This window comes from Trichomonas vaginalis, chromosome I (assembly GCF_026262505.1).
Source record: "Trichomonas vaginalis G3 chromosome I, whole genome shotgun sequence".
Taxonomy (NCBI): domain Eukaryota; phylum Parabasalia; order Trichomonadida; family Trichomonadidae; genus Trichomonas; species Trichomonas vaginalis.
Window position 1 is genome coordinate 18,997,417 of NC_067203.1, and position 16,001 is coordinate 19,013,417.

General features: G+C 32.2%; 7 protein-coding genes across 7 annotated transcripts, besides 5 other annotated features; 2 read left to right on the forward strand and 5 right to left on the reverse strand.

The window, feature by feature from the left end:
* Positions 1 to 11,041: part of a mobile genetic element that runs on past the window's edge.
* TVAGG3_1011020 (keratin-associated protein family) lies at positions 366 to 2,250 on the reverse strand (the record flags this gene model as incomplete). The annotated part of the gene is made up of 1 exon (XM_001579139.2): positions 366 to 2,250. A coding segment is annotated over one exon (1,885 nt), but the record flags the coding sequence as incomplete, so codon positions are not given.
* TVAGG3_1011030 (organellar and viral DNA polymerase type B) lies at positions 2,397 to 3,269 on the reverse strand (the record flags this gene model as incomplete). The annotated part of the gene is made up of 1 exon (XM_051254547.1): positions 2,397 to 3,269. A coding segment is annotated over one exon (873 nt), but the record flags the coding sequence as incomplete, so codon positions are not given.
* Positions 4,024 to 6,451: a mobile genetic element.
* On the reverse strand, positions 4,462 to 4,758 carry TVAGG3_1011050 (uncharacterized protein; the record flags this gene model as incomplete). Its single annotated transcript, XM_001284039.1, has 1 exon — positions 4,462 to 4,758. The coding sequence occupies one exon, from the start codon at positions 4,756 to 4,758 to the stop codon at positions 4,462 to 4,464; it is 297 nt and encodes a 98-aa protein (XP_001284040.1).
* On the reverse strand, positions 7,728 to 8,582 carry TVAGG3_1011060 (protein of unknown function, DUF4106 family; the record flags this gene model as incomplete). Its single annotated transcript, XM_051254548.1, has 1 exon — positions 7,728 to 8,582. The coding sequence occupies one exon, from the start codon at positions 8,580 to 8,582 to the stop codon at positions 7,728 to 7,730; it is 855 nt and encodes a 284-aa protein (XP_051080122.1).
* Positions 8,632 to 9,513, forward strand: TVAGG3_1011070 (uncharacterized protein; the record flags this gene model as incomplete). Its single annotated transcript, XM_001579141.1, has 1 exon — positions 8,632 to 9,513. The coding sequence occupies one exon, from the start codon at positions 8,632 to 8,634 to the stop codon at positions 9,511 to 9,513; it is 882 nt and encodes a 293-aa protein (XP_001579191.1).
* Positions 9,739 to 10,143, forward strand: TVAGG3_1011080 (protein of unknown function, DUF4107 family; the record flags this gene model as incomplete). Its single annotated transcript, XM_001579142.2, has 1 exon — positions 9,739 to 10,143. A coding segment is annotated over one exon (405 nt), but the record flags the coding sequence as incomplete, so codon positions are not given.
* Positions 10,816 to 11,041: a terminal%2Cinverted (terminal inverted repeat of Maverick-1A transposon ID:TVAGG3_1010910).
* A 1,018-nt stretch (positions 11,042 to 12,059) lies between these two features.
* Positions 12,060 to 12,252: a mobile genetic element.
* Positions 12,253 to 13,312: 1,060 nt separating this feature from the next.
* Positions 13,313 to 13,349: a mobile genetic element.
* An 836-nt stretch (positions 13,350 to 14,185) lies between these two features.
* TVAGG3_1011110 (phospholipase C/P1 nuclease family) lies at positions 14,186 to 15,181 on the reverse strand (the record flags this gene model as incomplete). Its single annotated transcript, XM_001579145.2, has 1 exon — positions 14,216 to 15,181. One exon carries the CDS (start codon positions 15,179 to 15,181, stop codon positions 14,216 to 14,218), a length of 966 nt encoding a protein of 321 aa, XP_001579195.1.
* Positions 15,182 to 16,001: the final 820 nt, after the last annotated feature.

Here is a 16,001-nt window from a genome sequence, read left to right on the forward strand (position 1 = left end):
TAAATAACCGAGTGACATAGTGACACCTTCAGTTCTTCAAAAATAATTCATAACTACCTTCCTCCTGTGTTGTTGTCTAAATGTCATGTTGTCTCATTTTTTCAGAGAAGTTAAATAACCGAGTGACACATGGTGGCATAGTGACACCTTCAGTTCTTCAAAAATAATTAATTATTGAATGACCTGAAAACATTAACATAAACATTAACGTAAACATTAACGTAAACATTAACGTAAACATTTATTTCTGTAGTTCATCCATTACTTCATTACCTAATTAATTACAGACATAAAATATATTTAGTTCATTCAATGAACTCTATACCATGCGAATACAGTCACAAATGGTGGCATGTAATCTTCACCCGAGCCTGTTGGATTTGTTGTCAAAGTGTGTGAATGATTTCCTGTGATTCCACAGAAAATACCTGCGTTTGAATCTACCGGGTCAGTTGTGATATCAGATCTATCCATTCCCTGTCTATCCGAACCCGCTGCAAGATTTCTATAACCTCTTTTTGTTATTGAATGTGAATGATTACCTGTTGTGTTTGTAGTTCCTGTATGAGTGTGCGGTGGAAGGTTTGCTTCAGTAATTTTCTTCGAACCCCCTGTTTGCTTTGAAGAGTTAGCACAGTATAAGAATTTATCTACAATCTGCTTCCACGTACCGAAACCCAGAACTGTTGCTGGATTTGTTGAGTTCATTGACGTATAAATAGAACCTATAGGATATAATGTTTGAAGTATTTCAGTCTTTAATGTTTGAAGCTCTGTTTTGTCTGCTTTCTTATCTAACATTGCTGGTAGTTCATGTGTTTCAAAGTTTCTGACATGATCTTCGATATTCCTGCAACTGTTATCTAAATTGTTAAGAGTATCTTTTACGCTTGTACTCGGATTCTCTAAAGGTGCACTTGAACCCAAATCATAGTTCAATATTATGTCGTCTGCTCTAACAGTAGTGAAGGATTTATGTGTATGTTCTTTATCTGCTTTTTTATCTAACATTGCTGGTAGTTCATGTGTTTCAAAGTTTCTGGCATGACCTTCAATGTTCATACATTTACTATTTAAGGAGTTTAGTGTATCTTTTACGCTTGTACTTGGATTTTCTAAAGGTGCACTTGAACCAAGGGTATAGTTCAATATTATGTCGTCTGCTCTAACAGTAGTGAAGGATTTATGTGTATGGTTCTTGTCAGCTTTACTATTTAATGTAGCTTGAAGTTCATTTATATCGGAGATGTTGTGTTTATGAGATTTCAAAACTTTGTTCATTGCTTCGAGTTCAACTTTGTCAGCTTTACTTTTAATAGCATCTTCAAACGTTATTTTTGACTTAACTCTCAAAGTAAATCTTGGTTCAACTAATACACCTTTAACAGAGAAAGTAGAGGCATAAATTTCATTGTTATAACTAAATGCTTCTGGTGCTTTACCCGTGTCATACTGTACAGTACAGCTTATGTCATAACCTTTAGCACGAATGTATTTATATCTTCTTTCATTAACATCTTCCGTCTTCACTTCATCACTTCGTGTTAAATATCCATGGTAGTCCGTTATAATCTGTTCATCTGAACTTATATAATGAACATGGTTCTTGACTTTATCACTCAGAGCTAAAAGCTCATTTTTGTTTGCTTTTTCGGCTAATTTCTCATTAACATCATTCACTTCTAATTCAACTCTTCCGCCAGAACTCTTATTATCATTAATCTTTTTCATTAATTCGGTAATTACGTCATAAAGACTATATTCTGTTTTCGGTTTTGTAAATAATGAGTCAAAATTTCTTTTCATTATTACATCGCTGACATTAATGATATCACCAATTCCTTTTTCATTTATTCTCTTCATTAATTCTGCAATAATGACGAATATATAATCTGTTAATTTATTCTCTTCATCGAGGGTTATAGAATGTTTTGAAATTGAATCATTAACTCCTCTAAATAAATCAATAACTTCAGGATACACGTTTTTAATGTCTCGAATAACCCGACCAGTATCCTGTTGTTCATGTTCTTCGTTCCCGTCGTTACGTGGTTTTATATCTCTAACCATCATCAACGCAGCCATAACCGGAGGGTTTGTTGCTATCTGTTCGAAAATCCGTCCGTTATGTACGGTATATCTAAATAATTTCTTTGTGTTTGTTAAAACATTTGAAACAAGTCTTTTAAAACCATCTACAAAATTTCCTGTTTCACCTAATGTTCTTGCAGCATTTACAAGCTCACCCATTCCGCTTTTGACCCCAAAAACGTCCATATTGCATTTATTTCACTCTGTATAGTTGTCCATTCAGCGAAACTAACACCCGCATTCGCTAAGCTGAAAATGAAATTCAGTGGATCGAACTTAATTCCACCTTCTTTTTCAATTTCAACGAACTCACTAACATGAGATTTTAAGTATTCTTTCGTTAAAATTGTTTTCCCCGATGTTATGTCATTAACGAAACTATCACCGTCAAAAGTTAACGAATTCAATTTCGTCGTTGATGCTTTTATTTCATACACCGCTTTATCGATAGTTTTTGGCTCACCTTCTTTAAAAGCATATGAAACATTAATGAATGAATTATATGTATTCATGAATGAGTTAAAATCAATGATTTTCATTAATGAAGCCTTTAATGATTCATTAACTGTTGAATCCCTTAAAGTAATTAATGAACTGTCATTTATGAAAGGTACACTGCAAACCGTCGAGTTTGGATCAAATGCTATAGTTGGTGCAGGAATATTAATGATATAAGTCATTAAATCATTAAGTGACGTAAATAATGTTGTCGTTTTTGATTTAATTTCTTTAGCATCTGTTATATATGGTAATTTTATTTCTGTAGTTTCTGAATTAAAGATATTCGCTAAAATGTTTTGTAAACTGTTTTGAACAGCTGTGTAAACCGTTGAATCCGGAACTCTTACGATTTCACCGTCCTTAATAAAAGGCATTGCACATGGCGTAGTGCTTGGGTCAAATCTTTCGGGATTATAATTCAACATATATTCTAACGCTTCATATACAGACTTATATACTGTTGTGTCGTTCTTCATGACAACTTCACCATTTACAATGAATGGCATAGTGCATGGAGTTAAAATAGGGTCAAACTTTTCATAGTCCTTCCATGTTATGTATTTCTCGGTATTTCCATCACTGATAACAATATATTTGTCAGTAAGTGTGAGAGAGTATTGACCAAAATATAAACGTTTAGCTCTGTCAGCTTCATACGCATATGCAGCTATACTCATATTTTAATGAGAATAAAATGTTGTTCTATTTGCAAAGTACAGACCCAAACGAATACGGGACAGTAAAGCTACAAACAAACTTAGGTCTACAGAATGAGGCGCTTGCATTCAGAATGGTTGACTTCAATACTATCGCTTCATTCGTTATAACAGATGAAACAGATTTCATGGAGCTTGAAATAGATGGAAAGAAGCACGAAATAAGATTTCACAATAATGTAGAATATAAGATGGAAACATTAGCTGGAGTGTTAAATGCTCTCATAAGTACTACAATAAACAAGGATAACGGCGAAAACTTAATGAATGTTAAACTTATTGCAGGAGTTTTGAAGTTCAGTTATGCGAAGGAGTTTAAGATACCAAGAATGAGTCATAGAGTACAACTTCTTTTGGGTGCATACCATATGACATTTCCTTTGAAAAGTGTTGACAAAACGATTGAGATGAAATCTGTTCCATACGTATGTTATGGTAATTGTTTGTACATTGAGTCTAAAATAGCTAATGTCACAGGTATTTCAGGAGTTAATAGTAAAGGTTCAGTAGAATATAAATCCTTCTGTTATGCAGTCAATTCAATGTTCATTCCAAACGTTCCTGTCATAGCAACTCATTTAGGTAAATGGGTTCGCATTAGTCCTCATAATTTGAAAGACATGCAATTCAGACTTGTTGACTTTCAAGGAGAGCCTGTAGAACTGAAGGCACCAGTGCGAATGACTGTTGAAGTTGACTTTTTAGAAAATATTAAGGATGGGCACTCATAGGCTCCTGACAGCATAAAAATGTTATTATCTCACAATATAAAAGGAATCATAGGAATCTACAACTATATCTATATTGTTAGAAGACTTCTTAATGTATCATGTATATAAGTTATATCAATAACTCCATTATGTTATATGATTGTAATCATATTTTCGTTTCATGTTCAAAAACATTAAAATCATACTAACTATATGAGTATTATATTTAGGAAGCTGATATATAGATATGATAAAATGCTAGGTTTTGTGATTAAGAATATATACTTATCTTTTAGAAAATAATACTTTTATAAAAAATTATATCTTATATAATCTAAAAATTTTGGACAATTAAAAAACATTAATTAAAAATAGAAGGTGAAAGTGTTTATTCAAAGAAGGTGCAAGATTATGATGTTTTGAGGGTGAAATAAATTTAATAATTATTTATGTGATTTAAGAGTAATACGATCATCGGTAGCTTGAAGACCTCTCTTTATAGCTCTTAATGCCGCAAACTTTTTTTGAACTTGCTTTGAATTTTTGAATGCTTTGATTAAATCTTTTGTTGTATCATACATTCTGAAATATCTGTTCATCATTTCTGGCATTGTTGGTAAATTTAACCTGTATCTTATTGCTACAATCGTTTCAAACATACTTTCATTGAAATGCAATATTGTGACTGCCATCCTAATTGGCCAAGAAGCATGCCAATTAATATTTTTATTAGCAAGCATTGCTTTGATATGGTTTATCGATTCAACTACTTGAGTTGAATGAATCTTTTTTACCATATCAAAGATTTTTACGGTATCTTCGAGGAATTTTTTAAGTGTTTTTATAGCAGTTTTATTTTTTGCATATTTCCATGGTTTAATCATCTTGCATTTTTCAGGATCTGGACAAAATTTATGATTTCCGGCATAATGTTTAGCGGAATTCAACCATAAAAACTTCTTTGTTTTAATTGACATATGTGTGTCATTGAGAAGTTGCCTAAGCCAACGCAATAAATTCTTTGAAATGCTAGATAAGATTCTGAATTCTGGCAGTTTGAGCTTTTTCTGTATATTGTTAAGAAAATGTCCAGGATCTCTGTATTCTCTGATACCTTTGAACGTATTTTTGATTGTAGAAACAATTTTGACATCGCCATCATGCACAAAAAAATTTACACGTTTTTCATTATTCCAACGCTTCAGCATTCTTTTTAAGCCTTCAAATTCCATTTCATTTGATTTTCCGTTGAAATTACCTTTGAAATTTTTAAAAGATTTAGATATCACTTCCCAATCTACAATTTTTTTGAGTTTCTCTTCTACAAATTGTACATAGCAAAACATTGCATTTCTTCTCTGACTCCAAGAACCGTCAAACAAAAGTCCCGAACATTTTCTCATTCGAGATTTCCAATAATTAACAGATTCTCTGGCAACTTCTATGATAACACGACCAACCTTTTCTTGGACTCGATGAAATGTAGCTTCTGACGGAACTTTGATGTTATTCAGCATGAATTGAAATTCTGATTGGCAAAATGTAGCGCCGCTCAATAATACAGATAGCACAAATTCAACAGTGTTGACGACATATGGCTCTACCCTATTTTTCGCGCTTTGAACTAAGTTCTTTATACGCTTTGCAACTGCTTTTGTTCGCCGCGGCATGAAAAATGAAGAATAACTTGACGGTTTCTTGAACAAATGGTCGCACATTCAAATATTGTGATGTACGATCAGGATAAAAGAATGCTGTTGCCGTGAATTTAGAAAATAGCAAAATTTCAATTTACGCAATCGAGATATAACTTGATCGTTTGAGCGATAACCATGGCACCCATAGTATTAATGAAAGTACTCATACTTACAATTATTTTCTCCCATAGGAATATTGTTCAATATACTTCACCTATAGAGGAAATCTCGAAATAAAATCGAATTTTTTCAAAAATTACAAAAATCAATTTTTTACAAAGATGTTCGAAAAATAACATTATATACGCATCAAATCAAAGCATTATATGGAGCATTATAATTCTATATATGATTGTCCATCTTGCTGTTGTGCTATTTTTTTTAAACAATAATTTCATTGTTGAAATTAAATTTGCAATTTCAGTAAAAATTGCGACCCATCATTTTGAATATAATTGAATTAATACATTTATTGTAAGAATATTATATACCAAATATTAGACTTCCACATGAATCCTGGTATGATATTATAAGTATTGCAAAATTAGAAAAAATATGCTCATGATATACTAAAATTCATGTTTCAAGGTTAACTTATAAATAAAATAAGTTCGAGAAATGCATCACTAAATATTTGAGCTTGTGCACTATAATGCTATATAATAGTCTTCACTGTTTTTAATATATTGACTTTGCTAGACTTGATTTTTTTCATCACCCTAATGAGTGCCCATCCTTAAATGCAACAGCTTACAAGAGAACTCAGAGCTAAAAATATAAAGTATGAATGTTATGTATTAGGTCATGAACTTTGGTTGTTGCTGTTTGATGAAACAAATGAATTAGTTATGTCAGTCAAGAGAACAGAAAAATATTGTGTTAGTGAAAACTGCACCAAGTCAATAAGATTAGGTTTGCATTATGAAGATGAATTCGATACTGTTGAAGAAGTTTTGGATAGATATTACAAATTGCTTTAATTTACTAAAACATATTTCAAACAAAGCTTATATTCTGTTGAAAGTTTTGTATACTCGTTCGAATATTTATACTTAAACTCAACTCCTGTAGTTCCTGGTGTTTCAATGATGCGGATGTTACCTATTTTCATGAATATTGGCGTTTGACCACAGCATTCGATTTCAGGGTCGAGATAGTCAATGACACATTGCTTTCCTGTTATTCGTGATATAACATTTTCAAGGTCCTCCTTTGTTAGAATTATTTGGTTCTTGCTTATAAGATTTACCAAAAGCTTCTTATCGTCTTTGAGTAAAATTGTTTGGTATAACTGAAGAAGGTAATGGTCTACGTTATCTGAAGGATTTGTTTGAACATTTGTGTAAGGGTTGTCGTTGGCTTTCTTGAAAGAATTTGGTCCAGTGGTGGATACTCTAACTTAACATCTGATGTAGCGTTAGCGTTTGAAGCTGAGTTTAAATTCACCGACTTAAGTTCTGGTTCTTTTTCTTTCAAACACTCTGAACTATAGTTCTTTATGACAATATTGTTTGTCGTTCGTGAGTCAACATTTGATATTGGTTCAATTGGAACATTAACGGCACCAGCTAAGATGGATTTGCTTCTCATTTCATATAGAATAAAAACCTTTTATATGTATGAAATGAACAATATACTCGACAAGGGTTTGAATGTAAAGCTAACGAATGAAAATATTGTTGAATTCACTGAGACAGGTGCTGTGTATAAAGATGTAGAACTACTGAACAAAAGAGCTAAGGGAAGAAGCAGGAACATGAACAAAGGGTGGAAGCCTATAAAAATTTATGTCAATGATGGCTCAGGAGGTTCAAACATAAAGTATGCAGAAAGTTATAGAGTTTATGCTCTCAAAGGTGAAAAGCCTTCATTTAAGAACAGCTATTCTAACGCATATCCTCAAAAGCTAACGGATGGGGAAGTGATGATATGAATGACAGCAAAAATATTAACAGAAATGGCGACAGAGATGCATGGAATTTGTTTACCATCAGTCAATTGAAGGTTAAACTTTAAAACAATGTTGGTCGTTCCCATGGAATATTTTTGACTTTAATGGTATTAGTCATGATATGAATCTCAAGGTATGAACGAGGAGAGATGAGAGACTTATATGCTTCCCAAATTTCTTCAAAAGGTAATGTTATACCTGACTGTTTCCAAATGAGTTCAATATCATAGCGTGAGAAACCTTGAAAGATAACGAAGTCAGTTATGAGACGTTTTATGTTTAAAGCTAAAAACCTCCATGTTTGCATAAGTATTGCTACAGTTAAGTGGTAATGTCTGACTTTAGTTATGATGTTAGCTAATGGTGAGTCTGGTTTTGACACTAAACCTTTTCCGGCGAAGTCGTCACAAACTAATAAAGTGTTTGAAGGATACTTTTTGAAGGGGTATTTTGAAAGTTTTGACAGAATGTAGTTTGTAAGTCGTTTCATATCGTAAACTCCTGAGTATTGTCGTAAGTGGTGTTTGTCAATAATTCTTTCCATCTCCTCAGAAGTCTTTTGCATTCCTGACTGTATGAACTCTACGATGGCATAATATTTCCTCTTACGTCGAATGTAACGTTGAAGAAATTCAATGAGTTCACTGTCTGGAACTTTAACGACAGAGGCTTGAACTTTTGACATAAATGTCTTCGCTGTTGAATCCATTGAATCTGAAGTTGCTGATATAATGATTTGGTCATAGTAAGAGTCGTTTCCTAAACGCTCTGTTATGAGTATATGACGAATGAGGTTAAATGTCTTACCTGAACCCATCTTTCCACAATAGAAATAAACGCCATTTGAACAGAACTCATAGTCCTTACTGAAAGGAAGAATGAGAGAACTGTTGAGCTTTTCACTGCTTTCATTCATGTCTTCATCTACGTCATGTATTAAATGCTTCATTTTATCTCCATTAAAAATGCAAGTCAGAAATATTCAGAACATAGCACCGAGTCTAACTGACAAGAGTATAAAGATATACTATGAACATGTTATGATGAAACCAACCAAAATTCAAGAAAGTCAGTATACTTATGAATATCCAAGACACTGGGTAGAGTATGTAGGAGGTGAGAAAGCTATTGAAATCAGACAAGTTAGAAGTATTCCAGCAGGAAGAACAATATTATTGAAGAACTTTAATGTTTTGAGGTATAATGATGAAACAAAGAAGCAAGATAGTTTCCCTGTTGCTGTGTATGTGAACTTAGATACAGGAGATGACATGAAAGTTTTTAACACAAAGCTTCAAACGGTAGTGAGAGAACAACTTATAGCAGAAGGACACCCATTACCTTCAGAAGTTACCATAGCATATAATTTTGAAACAAATGCAATATATTTTAAAATCGTCTCTGCAAAGAAGTCAGGTTTTACATTTAATGAAGCAGATGTATATTCGAATGAAAACTTCAAAGCTATTGCATGGTTAGATAATGACGATTGCTTTAAGAAAATATTTAAATTCAGTGACTCAAAGATGTCAATAGATGACCTTCGTGGAATGTTACCATCGACGTTTACAGTTGAAGGTTCAGCAGGATTGCTTACAAGATTGTCAATTGGTGGCGTTTGGTCTCGTGAGAACATTGTTATAAAATCCAGTATAAGTGAATTTGCTGAAGAATCTATATTATGTCTTTCAAACTACATGTATTCGCCGCCGAAGCATTATAGTATAACAAACTTTGTCAGTAAGTTTAACATAAGACTTGTCGAACCTTCTTCAATGAAAGATGTTGTGCTACCTAAAGATGGAAAGGATGGACTCATTATTGAGATGATTTTAATAGCATATTAAATGAGCTTGTTCTTGAAGGTCATTCATGATGAAATAACTGTTGTAGAAGATGTTAGCAATTGTTCAGACATTTTGAAGCGTATAGATGATATAAGAAATAAGTTAGATAGACCGCAAAGCGGTGAGGGCGAAGCCCGTGAGAACGCTTATGTTTCATTGACTTTCTCCAGTAACGAGAACTTTTATGAGATAATATTGAAGAGAGATGATTTTAATATGGTGTAAATGGTAGCTTGGGCAGCTTTAGGCGCAATGGGAACAAAAGCATTAGCATTTGGAGCAAAAGCACTTGGAGCTTATGATGCAGTAAATAAAATGAGTGGAGGAAGGGTTTCAAAGACATTAGATGCAAATAAAGGAAAGATTGGAGGCTGGGTTGCAAAGAAGTTAAGATTAAATAAAATAGGGCTCATAAATAAAGCATCCAATTTGGTTGCGACTGAGTCAGAAAATGCTTTAGGAAAGGACGATGATTTTGCAAAACACGCAAAAGACTTTAATGACCAGATGAAAGGTGAAACAATGCATTTAAATAGAGTCGATGGAACTAAAGAAAATGTTTCTTCTCCACCAGTAGTTCTTCCGTATGGTCCCTATGGAATGTATGGAAACCCTTACGAAAGACCATTTGACCCATTGACTGGTGGAAGTAACTGGTATCATTACGGCCGAAGAAGAAAGACAGTCAAGTTGGAGACAGACGTGAAGAAAGCAACTAAAAAGAAACCAAGGAAGAGAGTTATAAAGCAATGAATTCAACAGGGTGAAAAAAGAGGTGAAAAAAGAGGTGAGATCTCACCACTTCACCTAAATTTATTTTTGTGCTATGTTTTCATACGTGTGAGGGTGGTGATATCATTAATTTTTTATTTTATTTTTTATTTTATTTTTATATAAATGACGAAAACTATTGAGATAACAAACTACAACGGTCATGAGTTCAAGAATTTGTTCTTCGTTCCTCGTGAAAATACATTCTATCAGATACGAGGGAGAAAGGGTAAAGTTAGTTTGAGCGTTTATGAAGGAATGAAGAATGGAAAGTTTATACAAGCATACGATACAAACGGTAAGCGTGTTTTATTAGCTTTGTCAAAACTTACTAACATTTATTTTGACAGTGATTTTGACTCTGACGATTGGAGCGACAGCAGCGATACTGAAGAATATGAACTATTGTGTGAAGCACAGCAATGGGAAGAGTTGCAATACTTTTGTAAGTGAGAACGTTTATTTTTTACAGTAGTGAAGTCGTTTGTGAAAACGTTTATTTTTTCATTAGTGAAGTCGTTAGTGAAGTCGTTAGTGAAGTCGTTAGTGAAGTCGTTAGTGAATTCATTAGTGAATTCATTAGTGAATTCATTAGTGAAGTCGTTTATGTGTCAGACGGTTTTGTAAATATTTAAGGTTAAGTTGGTGTTATGGTTGTATTGTAAAATATACGTTACCAGTTTTGTAAAGTGTCAAAACAGCTAAGTGGTGTATGGAGGCGCGCAGTGCCTCTGTACACGACTTAGGTATACTAACTATTCAGATCAATTTACATTCTTGCGTAGAATTTAATAACCTTGATTCTTTTTTAGTTTATTTCGATCAGACAAATGATGTTAACAATTGCTTTTTTTATTCAACAAAGTTTGGTATACCATCTCTTTGCGAATATTTCTTTTCACTTGGAGCCAATGTAAATACAAAGGTGATACACGATATGACAGCTCTTCATATTGCAGCAGAAAACAATCTTATAGAAATAGCTAAATTTCTTCTTTCACATGATGCAAATATCAATGACAAAGATGAATTTGGAAGAACAGCTCTTCATATTGCAGCAGAAAGCAATTGTATAGAAATAACTGAACTCCTTCTTTCACATGGTGCAAATATCAATGAAAAAGATGAAGCCGGACAGACTTGTCTTCATCATGCAGCAATTTGTAATAGTAAAGAAGCAGCAGAACTCCTTCATACACATGGTGTAAACATCAATGAAAAAGATAAAGATGGAAGAACAGCTCTTCATATTGCAACAGAAAACAATCGTATAGAAACAGCTGAATTTCTTCTTTCACATGGTGCAAATATAATTATAAAAGATGAAGATGAGCAAACCGCTCTTCATGCTGCCGCAAATAATAGTAATAAAATAACAGAGATTCTTATTTCATATGGTGCAAACATCAATGAAAAAGATAAATATGGAAGAACAGCTCTTCATATTGCAGCAGAAAGCAATTGTATAGAAATAACTGAACTCCTTCTTTCACATGGTGCAAATATCAATGAAAAAGATGAAGCCGGACAGACTTGTCTTCATCATGCAGCAATTTGTAATAGTAAAGAAGCAGCAGAACTCCTTCATACACATGGTGTAAACATCAATGAAAAAGATAAAGATGGAAAAACTGCTCTTCGTATTGCAAGAGAAAGAAATAGTAAAGAAACATTCGAGCTTCTTATTTCATGTAGTTCAAAAATTAACAAAAAAGGTGAACGAAGCAAAAATCACTCTTCACATTGCAGGATATAACAGCTTATAAATGATTAGGCTAGGGCTGTACAAGATTTAAAAAAACATTGCCGGGTTACCGTAGAGGCCTAAAAAAATCGCGCCTCGGCGGCAAGCCGCCTCGGCATTAAGAATGCGCATCTAAATTTTTATATATCCTTCTTTCTTTTATGTTTCCCTTCCCTTCCTTTTCTTTTTCTTTTTTTCCCTCCTCTTGCTCTCATTTACCTTTTTTTTCCTTTTCTCATCATTTTTCAAAATTTAAAATTTTTATCAAAAATCTTGCCTATAAAAGCAGATTATGGAACCTTTTAATGCCTCTTAATCAATATTATACAGCATAAAGCATATTAAATGAAAGTAATTACGTATAAATTTATTTTATTATCTTATTTATTAATTCTTTAGCATGTATTGTTTAATATTAACTTTTCTGTACATTAAATATGATATCTCCAAAGTATGAATGCCTTGTAACGAAACGAAAACTTAATTTTATGTTGAATATTTGTCACAAACATTAGATTATTAAAATATATGTTGGATATCCCTTAGTATGAGACTTCATGACTCTTGTTGTCTAACGTGAGCTTTGGATTGCAAGCTTGCTACAGCACATAAGTATTCTGTGGTTAAAAAAACCACATGAGCTTTAAAAACTATAAAACCAAAAATAATTGTTATAATTTAAATGAAGAAGTAATTTAAAACGATTTTATTTATGATCAAATTTTATATATTTTTTTGGATCAAATCCATTTTAATAGAATTTATATACTATTCATCTATTAGTAAACACTACCGTATATTATTTTTTAAGCTATCTTATTTTTTGAAATTTTATTCAAATCTTTGGTCGCAAGAAGAATTGCATGATAAATAAAAACATTTAATCAAAGTCAATTTTATTTTTCATATTCAAATGGACTGAGTGTTAACATTTAACATTTTTTGCTAATTGTCGTCAAAAATTAGGCGTAAAGCAAAAATTGATATTTCATATGGTTTTATGATAGATAAGCATTATATTCCCACTCATTATATTCGTAAATTTTGAGGTTTATCCTTCGCTTTTAAGATCATTGATTTTGATTTTTATATAAAATAGTTATATATTAGAAAATAATATGAGTTTATGTGATATTATTTTTCAGAAGATTTCATTCTATATGCCTATGAAAAGTACTCTCAAAACTAACTTTTTCCTAATTATAATTAAATCTAGAATATTGTATTATGCTTAATATTATTTCATTTTTCTCATTCAATTTAGAATTTACAAATGTCAAAAAATTGAGAGCTGTCACTTTTGATGAATTTCTGTTTATTACAGCATTGTTATTAATAATGAAAAATAAAGCTTATTTCAATGAAAATTGTTCTGCAAATTTATTTCACTTTTGACCTCACTTTTTCCGTAATTCAATTTTTTACTTTTAATATTTTAGATCTACATAATATCATTTGAAAAATTAACCATATAAAAAAATCAAGTTATCAATTCACTTTTTCCGTAATTCAAAAATCAAAAATATAAATAATATATCTTTTTATCAAATATTATTATTATATTCTATGAAAAATGAGGTCCGGAAATTTTGCGGATTCCCGTAACTCAATTTTACGGAAAAAGTGCAGTAAACTATTCAAAATACGGAAAAATTGGTGTAAACTAATGATTTTACGGTAAAATCACGGAAAGTCCCGGAAGAATATATGTGCCTATATGAAATTATACAAAAATGAATCAAACGCATTTTAAAAGATTGTTCTTGTATTATAAATGCTATTCGCAGATTTATTAGTTGAAGAAAATTACCAAATTTTTGCCGATTTACAAAAAATGATTTACAAAGCATATTTTTATAAGGCTTTAAAAATCTTTAAAATGTGACCGGTGACGGAAATCCATGGTAACCAACCGCGGTTCCCGTTTGGAATGCCATAGATTAGGCTCAAGTATCTCTCAGAATGAACAGATAAGCTAAGTTGCAAATGAATGGTGTGGAATCACATTTTTTTTAATTCGATGAATGAAAGACATATTAACACAATCATATAAAAAATTTTATATTATAAATTATCCCATCAAATGTGTTTAGCACCTTGAGATGCGGACACATTTTTTTTTTAAATTCTATGAAAGAAATAAAGAAAACAATTTAATTGGTATAGTAGTACTAATTTTTTATTAATTTATTCAGATTTGATCTTGTTATGGATTAATTTCCATACAAGGTAAATTGTTAATGGAGCAACAAAGAAGAGTAAACCCCATGCAACAGCTTCAGAAGGTGAAATCATTTGGACAGGTGGATTCTTCTTAATAATCGGGACACTGTAGTATTTAAGGAATTTTGACAATGAACTTGCAGCCTGGAGCATTCTCTTATCTGTAGTTTCAATGCAAGTGTTAACATATTCATCAGGAAGTTCTTTATCTGGAACAATTAAGTCCATATTGTAAACAGTAGAAATAGAATAGTTGAAACTCTGTTCAATGGCCTCAGCGTAGTTTGCTGGAAGTGGTGCTGTGATTGTTGCGTCTTCCATTCTCTTATAAAGCTTTGTAACAAGAGAATCAATGGATTTCCAATTCTCTGCTGAATACGGCGATTCAAGCATGTATCTTCCACATCCTGTATCCCAGAAATCATGAAGACTCATGTTTTCGCCTTTGTATTTGATGTAAAATTTCTTTCCATTGTCATCGCCATGGAGGAATTTTCCATCATCAAAGTATTCGGTAACATGAATTGGAGCAAATGCTTCTAAGTAGAGAGTGAAGAACGTTTTCATTCCAAAGTTATATGGCCATGGACCATCGAGAGTTTGTCCAACGATCGATTTGTTAAGTGAATTGAGTGTACTGGAAAGATCATCAGAATTGGCGTGATAGTCTGACATATTTACTATTGAAGTGAAATTTCTTTGTGAATAACGCCAATGATCGAAGCAATCTGTGTTGCTCGGTGGCCTCTTGAGAGCAACAAGCCAGGATCCGGCCAACGATGGTCTTTCAAGCTTTTCATCTGTTAAATCAAGAACTTTTTGAACAAGTTGTGGTCCTGTGTCACCAAGGATATGGAACATTACTTCCATGCCTATTGTAAGATATTCTTCGCTCCAGCTACGGGAAAGAAACAGAAGAACAAAAAACATTTTGTCACTTTTTGTGTTTTCAATGACCCATCATGATTTATTTGATGAATTAGATAGTAGATCGGATTTCCCACAAAATCGCTTAACCGACTCTCAAATTTGAAAGATACAGGATCATAAAATTGAGAAGAATCAGATTTCGTTATCTTCATCGGATTTTTTGATGGTTACTTCCATCATTATCCGCCAAAATAAATGTTGGCTTATATTTAAAAATTCATTATAGAGTTATTCCATCAACTTTCATATGATTAATAGCAATTTTTGATGTATTGAAATTGTAAATTGGATTTTCAATGCATCAAACACATTCTTATCCTCAATAATGCATCGATACGCAAGGGATGATGATAACTGGATTAAATTTCTTAGTGATTTCTTCATCTTTCATCTAATTAGTTGCATAGGGCAATAGCTCAAAGGATTATGAATTTCAGTCTCAAAGTTTAATCATACATGCCGGGAAAATCTTTTTGGATATCGATTATTCTTTGATAAATCATTCATTATTGTTTATGAAGTTTGGCAGTATCCCTGTGAGACTATTTAGCAGTATGTGATTTATATCTTTATAAGAATCATAACAATTCAAATTAATATCATTTATTCATTATTATTTTCTATGACATTTTGATTGGATAACTGAGTTATGTATTTGACTCATTGAATAGAGCTAATAATTGTAATATTTTTGATGCTTAATGAGCTTACCCATTTTTGAAGAAATATTTCTGTGAAATCTGGCCGTTTTCAAAATATTTAGTATTGTTCTGTGCTATTTAAAATAATGCAAAAAGTATGATGTCAGTTTATGATGGAA